Below are 16,997 nucleotides of genomic sequence, written 5' to 3' on the forward strand. Positions count from 1 at the left end.
CACCAGAAATTAATCAGGGAGTTACATGTGATAATCTCATTAGACATGAGAGAGATTAGATGGGAAGTCGTGCAAACAACAGTCCGCTCAGTGGGAGGTGTGTGTGTGTGTGTGTGTGTGTGTGTGTGTGTGTGTGTGTGTGTGTGTGTTTCCAGCTGAGGGGTGCAACCGTGAGCACATCTGAACTATTATGGCCACGCCGTGGATAAAGATACACCTAAGGTACTCCTCCAGACCAAAACCGGCTCACGTTCCAAGAACACGCGTGTTTGGCGTTGTGACTCGGAGGAGGCTTGCTGAGGTGCTGGTGTTTGATGATGTCGTTGTCACGTTGTTTTCGATGAAATCTACCAGGAGCTGTGACCACACACGACAAACTCAAGTGTCCTTATTAAGCGCGAGCAGCTTGTTTGTTGGTTTATGTTCGGAGGCGCATCAGGACATGTGTTGTCATACACGTTTGTATAAAAATAGTTCTAGAAGGTCACCTCATGCTCCTCCTCCATTCCTGCCCTGGTCGTCAATGGAGTATGTACCTGTCATTTCTAGGCGCCGAGACTAACAGAGCAGAAGAACTCACCGCCAGGTAGAGCGCAGCGTAGACGCTGAGCGCCGCTTCCTTTGATGGGAACGTCTTGCGGGCGTGCAGGATGTCGTCCTGGTTTCCCGTGCAGGCCTCCTGGTGGCTGATGTAGCGGAGAGCCTGCTGGCAGCCCAGGGCCGTGTAGTTGGGCTTACACACCGTCAGGAAGTAGGGCGCCAGGTTCCCCGTCACTACCTGGCCCGCGTTGACAAAGATGTCAACGGTGAAGAGGCCGAAGGTGTAAACTCCTGGGAAGAGAAGATGTGATCAGCCGCTCAGTCGCTTTTCATTCCTCTCACATCATTTAGACATAAATGTAAACCGTCACCAGGCTGATGTGACGCCACCGCCAGATCAGTGACACCTGCCACACGTCTCATACCTGTGGGTCTGTAATGTCACATTCAACATTATTGCTATCAGAGCTCGTCTACGGAGAGCCACGCCGCTCTGCGTTTAACCCATTGGTTCATTAGTGAGGGTGATCCTGACGAACTCAACCTTCCATCAACTTCTGTTCACCAGAGCTGATTTACTGGTTCAATCACCACAATCACATGGAGCGATCCTATTGGATGCTGGGGGAGGAGCCAGGAGATGACCACTTCCTGTTGGTGGAGGAACCAGGAGATGACCACTTCCTGTTGGTGGAGGAACCAGGAGATGACCACTTCCTGTTGGTGGAGGAACCAGGAGATGACCACTTCCTGTTGGTGGAGGAACCAGGAGATGACCACTTCCTGTTGGTGGAGGAACCAGGAGATGACCACTTCCTGTTGGTGGATCATCCCTGGCATCATCACTGCCTGTGGAACTACAACAATACCTCATCCTCATGGTGTAACTTTGTTCTGAACCCATAACTGCTAACAGCACTCTTGGCTCCATCCCAGCAGCGTCGCCAGTTGGAACAAGTCACTGGTTTGCAGAGTTCATGGGACTCACCTGTCCACAGACATGCCACCACAGGTAGATGTTCCCCTGGGTCTACCCATCATGCATAGCGTGTAAAGGTCATTCACCTGCTCTTAAACAATGCAGGCCGGCTTTACAGCGCCGTGACTGAAGGGTTGTAACAGAAATAATTGCTCTGCCCTCTGTCACAGCACATTACCAAAGAGGCGTAGACTCCCTCTCTCAGAGCCACAGAGATGGCTACACACACACACACACACACACACACACACACACACACACACACACACACACACACACACACACACACACACTCAATGCCTGATGTGCCATAACAGCAACTATTCCAGTCCCTGTCAAGTGTTTGTGTTGCTGCAAACTAATTCCAGGCTTTGAAGCGCATTTAGCTGGCAGCCTCTGATGGGAGTTGGCAGCAGTGTGTCAGCTGTTGAGCAAGGCACATTTCTCTCTCTCTCTCTCTCTCTCTCTCTCTCTCTAACTCCGGTTCCTCCGTGCACGGCGGCGGTGTGAGGCCCCAAACGCTGACAGGCCCATTTCTTAACAAGCATCAAATTGGTTTTGTCAAGCGTTGTGTGACTCACTCGCTGCAGAGGCTCACCGTTCCTGCTCTCCCCTGCACATGCGCCAAAATGTGAGCACGCTGTGTTTTATGGGCAACTGCCGCACGCTAGATACACCCCCCCACACACACACACACACACACACCGGGAGGGATGACCAGAATTGCTTATTAGGGCATAAACTTGATTCACTTTGTCTGGTTCAAACGATGTCATGATCTGCTGCAGAGACACTGTGTGTGTGTGTGTGTGTGTGTGTGTGTGTGTGTGTGTGTGTGTGTGTGTGTGTGTGTGTGTGTGTGTGCGCGCGCATGTGTGAGTGTGTGTGTGAGTGTGTGTGTGAGTGTCGGGGCACTGCACCTCTTCTTTGGTCTGGTGCCAGCACCCGAGCAGCGCTGCAGTGGTGCAGCCCGTCAGTCTCTCGGCTACCACAGCCCCACATCGACCACACACCTGTGGACCTTGTGGCTCCAGACCTGCCATCAAAGGTCTCTGGAGTCTGAACACACGATACTTTCCTCGCTCCAACATTCAGCATCTCCTTCAGCAAAGGCTCAGGCAGAGCAGGGTGATGCTAGCTCTGATTTAGAACTGCAGCTCTTCGCTGACACTCTGATCCCCAGAAAAAGATGAGTTACCTGCAGCAAAATCACTGCCTGACCGCAGCACCGCCCCCAGCCTTCTGCAGGGTCCACCTGCACTCATGGAATACAACATGTAACCACAACGTAATCAGAACCGAGATGTGGAAACCTGGTGTGAAACACACACTTGGGTTTGGCCCTCCTTGTTCATCAGACCTAGCACACAACTCATGAGCATGGGACTCCGTCCACGTCATGTCCTCAGAGCAGTTATGTCGCCTCCGGCTGCAGGCTGACTGGCTCTGATGAGAGCAGCCTGGAGGAGAGCCGTCTGTGACCACCGCTCTCCTGGGGAAGTCCTCGTGGTCTGACGGGGGAAGGCACGGTCACTGTTCAACTCCTGCGCCAAACTAGGTTGAGGCACAGGCGGCGGAACCATCTGTCCTGGGGCACCGGAGCATGTGGTCTCCTGAAAATAGTCCCTGCCAGCACAAAGCAGGCTTTGCTGGGCAGCATGTGCATGTCTGAGGCCAACAGAGTTGAATGTTTATGGTAAGTTAGCCGACCGTAAGCCTCCTCGACTGCTGCGTGTGACACGGCTCTCGCTGGCCAATATGGCGATGACATCCCACGATATATTGTCAGCGTCTCATTCTGAGTTCAACGGCCTGTGTTGAAACATTACTGTTGAATGGGAGCAGCCAGCGGGAGACACGCGGGGGCTGCCTCTGACAAAGCACCGCCCTGAGAAGCTGTCTGACCGCTGCAACCTCACAGCAAAATGGCAGACACCTCCAGACCTCCTCATCCTCCCTCCTCCTCATCCTCCCTCATCTCCAGATTGGCTGCAGAGCTCTGCTGACACAGTTCTCTCTCTCTCTGTACCTGCTCGACCAGGAGACTGGGTCACGTCTACTACGACCAACCTGGCGGTCTTTCAGGTGAAGATATGAGGGGTGGAACTAGAGCCTCTACAGGCGCCTGGTGCCCAGGTAGCAGGGTGACACATCTGCTAGTGCCTCTTCACTCAGCAGCTGCAGCTACAAACAGACTGAATCACAAGAGGTTTGTTTGCTGAACTCCAGATGCAAGTGGACGCACCCGTGGCGAGCTCACATCTCCAGCCTCGCTGGAAGGTCTCGCTGCTGACAGACGTAACCGATCTCAAGCCTCTGTGACGAAGGCAATTACCGCGTCTTCTGGGATTTAAGCTCCTTTCACTGTCACTACTGCTTCCTTTGTAATGTGCCAACAATGTGGTTTACAGCTACACCACTGTGAACAGTCACGAGTGTTTCACTGATAATCCTCGCCATCGGGCATCATCACGCCACCTAGGCTCCCATCTGATAGGACTGAACGATGGAACCTGTCTCCTGCTCTGGCATCAAAGCGGAAACAGCGAGGAAGATGGCGCCCCTGCTGAGAGGAACCTAACACCTGAACACACGGCAGACATGAGTGACGCCATCGGTCAGCAGTGACCCCGTGACATTCCTGTTTGAGGGGACGGACGTAGTCAGATGGGACCGCCTGGTTTTCAGGCTTCAGAAAATTTACAGGACGAAAGTCTGACTGAAGGTAAACGTGCCAGCCAGAGTCCAACAGTTGGACCAACGGATCTAGATCCCGTAGTTGGGTTGTGAGGGACTCCAGCATGTACACGCTTCCACCGGCCTGCTTCAGTTGCTCCGCATGTTCCGTAGGATCCACTGTGGCGTTTAAACTGGACAGTCAAGGACGCATCAACATGGTGGACGAAGGCAGAGAGAACACAGAAGGGACCAGGAGGCGGCCTCAGCTGCAGGGGCGGGTCATTGTTCTGTAACCATCTTCTAATTCAACTCAAAGACAAACCATCACTTCCTACGTGTTGGAAAGCTGAACAGAGCTGCCCCCCCTTCTGAGTCGTGACTCTACCATGCACTCATTCCATCTCACAGCAACCAAAAGGTCGCAGCTGGGCCTCAGTGCCCTCAAGCTTGGATGGGTTAAAACTCACAATCTGAGTGTTGTTGAATCCCATGTTCAGATTAGGCTCCGCCCTCTGATGGCGTGTTGGATCTACACCCAGGATCTGAGTTCTTACTGAAATAGCATTCATGAAATCGCTCGTACTTCGCCATTCAGAATTGGAATGATCCAGCCTGGATTAATGTGACAACTATATTCACCATTTAACAGTCACACCTCAACATTCTCATTTCAGAAGCTCCGCCCTCGAGTTGAGAAACAGAATCCTGCTCCGATCAGACCAACCATCAGTTTAGTCTTATGGGTTGAAAAGTGGCATCACAGGGAGGGGGACTGACCGAGCTCACCAGAGCATCCACCAGCGCGTGGATTCGCGCCAGCACCTGCCACCATGTGCTTCAGCTCGGTTGCAGAATTTCATTCGTGAGTAGAGATGGCCCTGCCCTCCTGTAGGCGTGGCCCCGCAGTCATCATCAGCTCGCTATCTAAACATGAGGCAGCATGAGCTTAGATGCCGGTCAGAATCAGCTCCACCTGAGGCAGGTCACCTCAGCGGGTCCCCTGATGGGGCGCCAGCGTCCCCGATGAGCCTCCGTCACTGGACAGGTGTGGACCCTAGGAAGCTGCTGCTGACTCGGTCCAGGCTCGCTGTGATGCTGCTCCGGCCCAACTGGGGCGGAACCACAGGAGCAGGGCTGAGGATACATGAAGGATTCACTCTCACGGGTGTTATCTGCAACCCTGGATGGACGCGACGTTGCTCAGCACAAACTCACAAGAGTCACGCTCAGGTGAGCTCCCACAAGGACGCCAGCAGCAGGTGTGTCAAAGATGGAGGCCAGGATGAGGTTGAAGATGCTGGAGAGCTCACAGGCTGACCTTGAGAGGGAGTGAGACGCACATCAGCAGCCACACGCTCCGTCAGTCTGACAGAGGGTGGTGACATCATCAAACAATCATGATGGTGGGGGGGGGGGCTCTCAAGACACCCGCCACGGAAACGAGCCTTGAACCTCCATGAGTTCCAAACCCTCCATCAAAGCAAGCAGGAGGCCAAGGCACTCTTCCACTGACTTTGATGAGTGCTGAAGCAGCAGAGGCCCGATCCCCCTGGTGCTCCTCCTCAAAGCTGACAGCCTGAAGTGTCTCTGAGTCCTTAGCACTGTTCGTCTCTCTTGCCCTGACGAAGGCCGGCTTGGTGGCTGAAACATGCTGGCCCTGTTTTCAGGTTACATCATGAACGAGCCCATTTATTAAAGCGGATTCAACCATTAGAGGAGTTCCATGGCGTCTTGCTTGGTTTTCAGGTGACCGTCTCTACGAGCTCTAACCCCCCAGCCCTTTCCCCTTGGTTTAACCTCCTCCATCAAAGGGTTTGACTTGCACAAAGCAAACAACTCTTAATGTTGAGGATCATTGTGCGCGTTCCCTTTGCGGTTCCTGAGCTGGTTCTGGTTCTAACACCTAGGCAGTGAGGTGTGTGTCCAGGACCCAGCAGGGTTCTGAACACTGATGGTGGATGGATTCTTACACAACGTCTCAGAAGGAGGTTTCTGAGACGGAACGTCCCAAATCAGAAGTTAAGCTAGCAGAGCCTTACAAATAACACATCTGAGACTGAGAGAGTGTGTGAGTGTGAGTGAGTGTGTGCGTGTGTGAGTGTGTGAGATTGTGTGTGAGTGAGTGAGTGTGTGTGTGTGTGTGAGTGAGTGAGTGAGAGTATGTGTGAGTGAGAGTGAGTGAGTGAGTGAGTGTGAGTGAGTGAGTGAGTGAGTGTGAGTGAGTGAGTGTGAGTGTGTGTGTGTGAGTGAGTGTGTGTGAGTGAGAGTGAGTGAGTGTGTGTGAGTGTGTGTGTGTGTGAGTGAGTGTGTGTGAGTGAGAGTGAGTAAGTGTGTGTGAGTGTGTGTGTGTGAGTGAGAGTGAGTGAGTGAGTGTGTGTGTGTGTGAGTGAGTGTGTGAGAGTGTGTGTGAGTGAGTGAGTGAGTGTGTGAGTGAGTGAGTCAGTGTGTGTGTGTGTGTGAGTGAGTGTGTGTGAGTGAGAGTGTGTGAGTGAGTGTGTGAGTGTGTGTGTGTGAGTGGTGTGAGTGTGTGTGTGGTGTGTGAGTGAGTGAGTAGTGTGTGTGTGTGTGTGTGTGTGCTGAGAGTGTGTGTGTGAGTCTGTGTGAGTGTGAGGGTGTGTGTGTGAGTGAGTGAGTGTGAGGTGTGAGTGTGTGTGAGTGTGTGGTGTGTGAGTGAGTGTGTGAGTGTGAGGTGTGTGAGTGTGTGTGAGTGTGTGAGGGTGAGTGTGGTGAGTGTGTGAGTGTGTGTGAGTGTGTGAGTGTGTGTGTGTGTGTGAGTGAGTGTGTGTGAGTGAGTGTGTGGTGTGTGAGTGGTGAGTGAGTGGGATGTGTGGTGAGTGTGAGTGAGTGTGAGTGAGTGTGAGTGTGTGAGTGAGTGAGTGTGAGTGTGAGTGAGTGAGTGAGTGAGTGTGAGTGAGTGAGTGAGTGAGTGAGTGAGTGTGAGTGAGTGAGTGAGTGTGAGTGAGTGAGTGAGTGAGTTGTGAGTGAGTGAGTGAGTGAGTGAGTGAGTGTGAGTGAGTGAGTGAGTGAGTGAGTGTGAGTGAGTGAGTGAGTGAGTGAGTGAGTGAGTGTGAGAGTGAGTGAGTGAGTGAGTGTGAGTGAGTGTGTGAGTGAGTGAGTGAGTGAGTGAGTGAGTGAGTGAGTGTGAGTGAGTGAGTGAGTGAGTGAGTGTGAGTGTGAGAGTGAGTGAGTGAGTGAGTGAGTGAGTGAGTGAGTGAGTGAGTGTGCGCACCACGACCCTCGGCTCTGTTCTAAATATAATCTTTCCCAAACAGTGCGGCCCTGTGAGTCATTATGTAAAGCAACACTGGGCCAAGCAGCAAGATGGACCAACTAGAGGAAGCAGCACACACACACACACGCACACACAGGCACACTGGCTCACTCCACCATCAGCAATCAGAGGCAGACAAACAAAAGGGCTGATGCATTATGGGTAAGTCAGAGAAGATGCCGACCTGCATGATTCCCCACCAACCATCACCTCCTACCGTCCCCCCTCTCACCCTTATCACCTTCCCTTATTCTCACCCCCTTCCTCCATCATGTCCCCTCCTCTATCACCCCCTCCTCCCCCATCACCTCCACTCCTGTCCTGATCAATCCTTCACAGCTTTGAAGGGATTTCTGTTATTGTTTAGCACTGAGCAACATTTTTGGAATTTTGGACTATTTTCATAAAAACCTCTTGTTCACTCACACTCTCACACACACACACACACACACACACACACACCGACACAGACGCACACACACAGACACACACACGTGTACTTTATATGTCGTGGGTTCCTACGTGTGAGAGCAGGGAACACGGACGGCTCTACGGACATGAACGTCCAGGTATCAGGGTTCAGTGACGGTGGACAAGAGTCTGGAATGAAGAAGACAACTCGGACGCCACCATGTGAACAGAGGAAGGTAACGGTCAGGAATGTTGGATGTTCCGAGCTTGGCTGCAGTATCTGAGGTGCATTTCAGACCTGACACTCACTACGACATCACGGTCGTCATGGCGCTCGTCACCGCTGCCAGAGAACAAGCTAACGTGACTCCGTACCCCTCAGTGTTTCCTGCTGTCAGGGGCACTTCTCTAATCAGGGAGGTGTAATCAGAGCGAAGCTCAAAGCCTCTGTCAGCCATCTGATCCAGACAGGGTCCTGATCCAGACAGGGTCCTGATCCAGGCACAGACGGGGTCCTGATCTAGACAGGGTCCTGATCCAGACGCAGACGGGGTCCTGATCCAGACAGGGTCCTGATCCAGACGCAGACGGGGTCCTGATCTAGACAGGGTCCTGATCCAGACGCAGACAGGTTCCTGATCCAGACGCAGACAGGTTCCTGATCCAGACACAGACGGGGTCCTGATCCAGACACAGACAGGGTCCTGATCCAGACACAGACGGGGTCCTGATCCAGACAGGGTCCTGATCCAGACGCAGACGGGGTCCTGATCTAGACAGGGTCCTGATCCAGACGCAGACAGGGTCCTGATCCAGACACAGACGGGGTCCTGATCCAGACAGGGGTCCTGATCCAGACACAGACGGGGTCCTGATCCAGACGGGGGTCCTGATCCAGACGCAGACAGGGTCCTGATCCAGACAGGGTCCTGATCCAGACACGGTCCTGATCCAGACGCAGACAGGGTCTTGATCCAGACGCAGACAGGGTCCTGATCCAGACGCAGACAGGGTCCTTATCCAGACAGGGCCCTGATCCAGACAGGGTCCTGATGTCCGAGGGAGACGAGGATCTTCAGCTCCGAATAGAAATGTTAAGGGGGAATGTGAATGAGACAGCAGACGTGTCGATGCAGGGCTAATGCCTGGAGTCGCCCTCAGGGATCTGGGTAGTAATACGCTCCTGCAGCGTGTGTGCGTGTCTGTGTGTGTGCGTGTGTGTGTGCGCAAGAGAGAGAGAGAGAGAAAGCTGAATTAACCCTCAAACCTCCAGCAGTTTCTGGTCACATGACACGGACCTTGGACTCATGCCACTGTGGTGGGAGCCTCTGCAGGCACCGGATCAAAGACGTGAACGCATCCTGATGCCTCAACAGTTCTAATTAGTTAACTGGATCGTTTTTATGGTCAATTGACCTCAACAACCACAAACAGAAGAACCCTGTCCAATAAAACAGTTCTGCTGGTTCTGGGTCGTGTTTTCACCCACTGCTCGACGTCAGTGTTGCCAGTGTGACTTTGTGGTCTCAGCTCACAGTAGGACTCCAAGACGTGCTGAAATAGTCAAACATGATGAGGAACATGTTCATGTGCTGCTGTGAAACATCTGATCATGTGACTCACCGAGGAAGCGAAAGGTGCGGCGCACCAGAGGGTTGAGGTAACAGCAGTCCCCCATGGCCACCGTCTTCTCTGACCGGTCGAACTCTTTAGATGTGTACTGGACCAGGAACAGGACCGTCTCTGTTACAGTGATCTGGTAGAAATGAAGACCAGAGGAGAGACAGAGAGTTCAGCTGAGTGACAGAACCCAAACACACCCCTGGCCCCGCCCCTTTAGCACTCGTGTTCTTCCATCCTTCTGGTTTATTGCACTTGTTTGTGTTCACACCATCTGGCCAGCAGAACCGGCAGGTGCTTCAGTTCTGGCATCAGCCAAATTGCCTTGATTCTCCAAAGCCTCAGAACACCAATGTGGTTCCACTCCAGGACCCAACTGGTGAGGCAGCACGAAAGGACCCACAACTGAACCGGGGTGCAGATACACAACAGGGACCAGTCCCTCTTCCACAACACCACCACAGTAGAGCAACACTAAGGGAGTCCAGAGAGGGGAGGCTCCCACAAGATCGTCGCCGATTTTAAGGATCTCATTTTTTCATTTTGTTTTCGGCGTTAAGGTCTAGAACACATTCACAAATTTACACTCAGCACCGAGACGCAAGTTTTTGTCACAGCTGTTTTGTTTGTGCCAAATCGAGATCATGAATTAACCACCAGGGAGGCTCGATTAGGGACCATCGGCATCATCAACAATGGGGGGTCGGGGGGGAGCTGTGTGTCATCGCTCCAGTATCGGGATGTGGCCCCTCCATGAGAGGGTGGATGGAGTTGAAAACAGACAACAAGCGGATCAGTGGAGTCTTTGTGTGCTGGCTAGCCTGCGGCGGAGCGTCAGGGCAGGAGGGCCAGGCGCTTCGCTGCATCAACACAACGGCGCTTCATGACAGCGGCGAGAAATGGAACATTTTCGTTTCCAGTGTCCTGATCTTAACGCGCTTTCACAGCGCGGATTTTGGCTTCAAATGCATTTTCAATCTGTAATTCTGTTTGGACTTGAAACAGCTGACTGATCAGGTGATCAGTCACATGATCTCCCCAGAATCTCTGGGCTATATTAGCTCCACTACAACCACTACTGGGGGGTTGTTCTGGACTTTCCGGGTCCATCTTTGGAGAAATAGTTGGATTCAACCAGGCTGAACTTGGAAGGACAGTTTGTCATCCAGCTGGCATGAGGAGGAGGTCAGGGTCTCGTGGCGGGGCCTGCTATGTGGTCCAGATCTAGCAACGCCTGGACAGGAGATGATGAAGATGATGAAGCCTGTCTGGTGCTGGCACTGATCCTCTGGCAGCCAGCAACAGTTCACCATGATCACTTCAGTGAGCTCTGAGTTGTGCTTCTAGTCCATTTCCAATTCACTGCACGGTGGGATTCAGCTCCACGTTGCAGGTTTCCCCACCGGGACTGGTACTGAGAACCTCCTGACCTTGTCCAGTCTGGATGTTTCCATTCCTGTCAGCGGGTGCAGCATAGCATGCAAGCGTGCACATGTGCATGTTAGCGTGTGTGCTCTCAGTGGGAACAGAGGCCCGGAGCACAAACCCACAGAGCGCTGCGCTCTCCGGCGCTGCCACGTGATTTATTCAGGTTGACTGGCGAGGAGGGCACACGAGGTAGAGGAGGAGCACAGCGCTGGAAACAGCAAACGTGGCAAACAGCTTCATATCTGAATCATTTGAACTTGAAAACCCAAATGAAGGTTTGAGCCCACAGGAGGCCTGGCGGTTGTTTCCCTCTCTGGTTGTGGTTATATTCACTGAGGAACCATGTTCACCACAGCAGCAGCTGCTGCTCTACCTGGCGCCGGCTCACACTGGTGCCTCAGCGGGGCTGAAGGGTTGATGATGAACGACTGGTTCTTCAGTTTTGGCGAACTGTCCACTGCTGTGGGATGAGAACAGTTCGCTGCAGGCTCCAACTTGCCCTCAGAGGGACAAGCGCGCCCTGACGTGTGACTTGGACCAGCAGTAAGAAGCAGGCGACGCCTTGATTACGTCTTTTTCTTCACATAGGAAAACTGCAGCACTTGTTCCTGTCCATTGTTAATGTTGAGATGACCCTGTGGCTCAGGTGGAGGAGGAGGAGGAGGTTAACCCCCCATTACCACACACACACACACACACACACACACACACACACACACACACACACACAGCTCTTGTTGAGTCAAACTTGCTCTGAGGTTTGACCTTTGCGTTGTGGGAGCAACTGCAAATGACGACATTTCCATGAAGCTCCTGAAGAGACGCTGGCTAAGGGGGCTGAGGCCAAGCCCCGGCCCCCAGGATCCGGGTCACATGACTACATGAACCATGCAGCCCTCATCATTCGCGCTGCTAAACCAGCGGAAGAGGAAATGCTTTTTTGTGCTGGCTGAGTCTTGACAGAACCATCGGCATGAATGTTTCAGTGTCTGGGTTGGTTCCCTGTAAAGTTCCGGTCAGACGTTTCAGAGCTGATTGCTGATTACTGGAACTGGAACTGGACACTGATCCGGTCTAGCAATGAGGAGGAGGATGACAGCAGCTAATAAAATCGAAACAACAAAGAAACAAAAAAGTATTTAAACAACCTGAGAGAGCTGTGCTGGTCTGGTTCTACTGGGGTCCTGCTCCAGGAGAGCCACAGGGGCTGGCCGGCCCCTGATCCTTCCACAGGCCCGGCTCGGTCTCGCTTTGATCAGTATCTGCAGGTCTGAGTAGCAGCAGGTTCTGCTTTCTTCAAGACTCGATGCAGCATTTCAGCTGCTGCTGCTGGGGGTCACAGGTGTTTGAGGTCATGTGTGTTAATCCTCTCTCCCTCCTCAACACTTCTCATCTCAAACAAAACCAAATCTTGCTTGTTTGTATCTTGTCAATGTCTCTAACAAACATCTTTTCATTCAACAACCTGGCACCCAATCATGGCCACCGCTCGTTAGTCTCTTTTGTTAGCCTCCTCTTTCATTAGCCTCCTCTGGTTAACTTCCTCTCTATATTTATCCTCTCAAAGCCTCCTGTTCTTAGCCCTCCTCTCTTGTTAGCCTCCTCTTGTTAGCTTCCTCTATCAATACCCACCTCTTGTTAGCCTGCTCTCTAGTTAGCCTCTCACCAGCCTCCTCGTTAGCCACCCCTTATTAGCCTTCTCGCTAGTTAGCCACTCACCAGCCTACTCGTTAGCCACCTCTTATTAGCCTCCTCTCTAATTAGCCTCTCAATAGCCTCGTCTTGTTAGCCTCCTCTCTAGTTAGCCTCTCAATAGCCTCTCAATAGCCTCGTCTTGTTAGCCTCCTCTCTAGTTAGCCTCTCACCAGCCAACTCGTTAGCCACCTCTTATTAGCCTCCTCTCTAATTAGCCTCTCAATAGCCTCGTCTTGTTAGCCTCCTCTCTAGTTAGCCTCTCACCAGCCTCCTCGTTAGCCACCTCTTATTAGCCTCCTTTCTAGTTAGCCTCTCACCAGCCTCCTCGTTAGCCACCTCTTATTAGCCTCCTCTCTAGTTAGCCTCTCACCAGCCTCCTCGTTAGCCACCTCTTATTAGCCTCCTCTCTAGTTAGCCTCTCACCAACCTCCTCGTTAGCCACCTCTTATTAGCCTCCTCTCTAGTTAGCCTCTCACCAGCCTCCTCGTTAGCCACCTCTTATTAGCCTCTCACCAGCCTACTCGTTAGCCACCTCTTATTAGCCTCCTCTCTAGTTAGCCTCTCACCAGCCTCCTCGTTAGCCACCTCTTATTAGCCTCTCACCAGCCTACTCGTTAGCCACCTCTTATTAGCCTCCTCTCTAGTTAGCCTCTCACCAGCCTCCTCGTTAGCCACCTCTTATTAGCCTCCTCTCTAGTTAGCCTCTCACAAGCCTCCTCGTTAGCCACCTCTTATTAGCCTCCTTTCTAGTTAGCCTCTCACCAGCCTCCTCGTTAGCCACCTCTTATTAGCCTCCTTTCTAGTTAGCCTCTCACCAGCCTCCTCGTTAGCCACCACTTATTAGCCTCCTCTCTAGTTAGCCTCTCACCAGCCTCCTCGTTAGCCACCTCTTATTAGCCTCCTCTCTAGTTAGCCTCTCACCAGCCTCCTCGTTTGCCACCTCTTATTAGCCTCTCACCAGCCTACTCGTTAGCCACCTCTTATTAGCCTCCTCTCTAGTTAGCCTCTCACCAGCCTACACGTTAGCCACCTCTCATTAGCCTCCTCTCTAGTTAGCCTCTCAATAGCCTCGTCTTGTTAGCCACCTCTTATTAGCCTCCTCTCCTGTCTTGTGTACTTGTACTTTTATCATGATATCTGTGTTAATCCTGACATTGTCACTTCTCTTGTGTTGGGTTTTGCCCGATCTGGGATTCATCCTCCTACCATTGCTACATATTTTTATCCTTCATCCTCCATTAATCCTCACACCTGCCTGCTGCCTGCTTGGAGCTCACCGTGAAGCTGTGGTTGATGTTAACTACACTGGTATACGTTAGCAGCGCTAGTACGCGTAAAATGGTTCCCACTGAGACCACGGAGGCCCTGGATGATCCTGCACCTTCTGAGGGTAAATAACGTGAGGCACGTTTAGTTTGTTGTCAGGAGGGATTTACCACGGGTCATTGTTCAGTAATTTAAACACACATCACGTACAACGTTGTACCATTCAAGCTTGAGCTTTGTTCCTCCAGTACTTAATACTGGCTCTCAGGGGCAGATGTACTGACACGGCAGTGACGGCTTTGGCAGCAATTTCATATACAGACATGAAACGGGTGCGCAAGCGTGTGAAACCTAATGTGTCTGCAGCCGCAGCTCATGATGTCAGACACAGATTCAATGGGAACAAAACACACACAAAACCTGAGGACTGAAGCTCAGTCGCCCCAGAACCATCTGGAACAACATGAGAAGCTACGTCAGCCTAGAAACCACAAGACACACAGCTCCTCTGAGAGGATCTTTACATAGAACCGGTTTATTACAGAGTTCGACAGTTTGACTCGTGGTGAAAACACTAGAAGAACAACACCGTTCCTGTTCCTGGTCACGTCTCGGACACGCGGCTGTGACACTGAGAACAGTAACGTTCTTACAGCACTGATACAGTCACACCAGTGCACCAAGTCATGAGAGCCAACGTGCTGTTCTTCAGATTCAGTTAATTACCACCTTTCATTGTGTTTGACCCCACAGTTTCGGTTCCTGCTTTTCGTTTGTTCATTGTAGAGCAGCAGTAGAACACAGCACCCAGAGAACGCGTGGATGTCTCCATCTCTCCGCTCATTCCCAGAGACAACAGCCAGAGAACATAAAGGTTCCATTCTTGTCTCATCAGCGCTGTGCCTTTGTGTTCTGACACTGATACACTCGTTATGTCTCTTCATCTACAGGATGTTGCTCTCAGTCGCCTGGCAACATGTCCACGTCTACACAACCCAGAGGAGGAGAGTGGTTCTCCCTGACAACGAGGAGACTCACTGCTACATAAACACGGAGCTCTCAGAGGCAAGGAGCTGGTGCGAACCTGCACTGGGACACATGAGGGCAGTCCAAACTGGGACCAGTCTAAAGCTGGCTGGTTGGAGTAGTGAGCGAAATCGCAAGATACACAACCAATGTTTGTACTAGAGTACTGAGAACATAGAGCAACCCTGCAGCAGGAGATCCTCCAGGCGGATGTAGCGGTGTTGGGCCAGCACAACCAGGAGAAGAGATTAACTCAGAGATGTGACAATTAATGCACCTGAAGAAGGAACTTTCGCCCTTTGAGGCCTGACACTTCTTTCTGAAGCCTGCATTGGGAGTGACCACACGATCTCAAACAAAGAGTCGTAAAAAGGGGGATCATCTCTGGCCATTGAGCCCCCAAAACTCGCGCCCCGCTTGACCGGACGTTCGCCATTGGCTGAGAGCCAGTCTGGTCCTACGGGAAGTGACGGGAAGGCTTGTTCTCTTCACACCTTGGGCTGGCAGTGCGGCGACGGCGAGAACTCCGCAGGCGGACACCTCTCCCCCCGTCCATATATCCAGACGAGACACCGTTGAGCCACGCTACCCACGTGAACTGGATCCCTGGTTAACGAAAGCTCGGCCAAGCTTGTTCACCCCTCCACCAGTCGACTTCAGCAGATCCGTGCAGGCTGCCCGCCGCTGTTTCTGCTGCCCTCCGACCCAAGCCGGACCCGCGGAGCTTGAATACCTTACCGACCAAGTAAGGATTCCCCTAACGAGGCATTTTCTGGGCAGAGAAATAGCTTAGTTGTGTTTATAGTGTCTACGAATGCACTGTTTGTGACAGATCCTGTGAACCACAGACGCTATTATACGGTGTTACGCCGCAACTGCTAAAGTTGATTGTTTACGCTGTCGTATTTTCAAGAAGGTGCTACATGTTATTGATTCTAAAGAATCCTGCACAAGTGTGTTAACACATTTGGGTTTACTTCTGTCCCCCCCCCCCCCCTCTCTTTTGCTAAAGCCGTCCGGCTTACTAACTGACCGCTCCGCGTTTTATACCTCCATGGTGCTAACTAGCGGCTAGGTAGCCTCAGCTGTTAGCCTTAGCTGTTAGCCTCCACTGTCGACGCTAACTGGTTGCTAGGCAACCAGGTTCCACCCTCACCTCCTCCTTCTTTCTTACACACACACACACACACACACACACACACACGTTATCACTTTGTATCTTTTGGTTTGATAAACCGTTACACCAACGTGTTGCTGACTGATTGATGCATTGTGTTTAATAAACACTTTATTATAAGAGAGAAGTCGTAGTGTCTTTTGTGTACAAAAGTGTGGTCACATGTTTCAGTGGTGGCCAGCGCTCGGATCTCCCCCTTCGAAGACCAGAGTTGTTCCTGTTTAGTTGATATGACTGAATATTGACTGCTCAGTGGATAAACTCTGTTTGAGACTGACATTTTTCCAAACTTGGTCAACATTTTACTTTCCCTGAACTCATCAGGGTGGTGCCCCGAATAATTAATATTCAATATTGATTTGTAATTTTATTTAATAATCAATAATTATATTCATAATTATTGATTATTATTATTTTTGACCAAATCGCTCCCCAACGCACAAACAGCGGTGTTATGGTTGTGATGGTGGAGACGCAGGGACGTGATGAGCCTCCTCAGCGCCTCTTTACGGAGCTTCAGAGCCAGAGCACATCATTGATCACCTGCCTCTCAAGGAGAACCCTCGAATAACAACACTAGTAAATGTTAGCAGTTAGCTGGGGAACCCACAAGGCAAGGCAGTTTTCTTTGTGGCCTGTTTTCCCCACCAGTTTGTCTCCAGGCTTCATGGCATCATAACAACATCCTCTGCCCTCAGAGCCTCACATCGACTGAGGAGAAACTCCATAGAAAACCTTGAACAGGGAAAAATGGGAGAAACCTCAGGGTGAGGAGGGGAGGAGGATCCCTCACCCAGGAGGGACAGACGGACAGGAGATGTTGGTACAGACAAGAAAACAGTTTATAACACAGAATGGAGGAAACATGGAAATGTTAATAACAGCTGAAGAAGGAAGCTTCTGGA

General features: G+C 51.7%; 1 protein-coding gene across 3 annotated transcripts in view; it reads right to left on the reverse strand.

The window, feature by feature from the left end:
- Positions 1–16,997, reverse strand: part of plppr5b (phospholipid phosphatase related 5b) — a 110,279-nt gene that overhangs the window by 42,224 nt on the left and 51,058 nt on the right. For all 3 annotated transcript variants that reach the window (XM_086191105.1, XM_086191104.1, XM_086191103.1), the window contains 2 exons: positions 9,504–9,636; positions 581–831 (listed from right to left, as the gene is read on the reverse strand). In XM_086191105.1, the coding sequence (XP_086047231.1) occupies positions 581–831; positions 9,504–9,636 (384 nt within the window). The remainder of the gene's footprint in view (positions 1–580; positions 832–9,503; positions 9,637–16,997) is intronic.

The sequence above is a fragment of the Aulostomus chinensis genome, chromosome 21, assembly GCF_037954235.1.
Source record: "Aulostomus chinensis isolate RoL2024-O1b breed Wild chromosome 21, RoL_Achi_v1.0, whole genome shotgun sequence".
Lineage (NCBI taxonomy): Eukaryota > Metazoa > Chordata > Actinopteri > Syngnathiformes > Aulostomidae > Aulostomus > Aulostomus chinensis.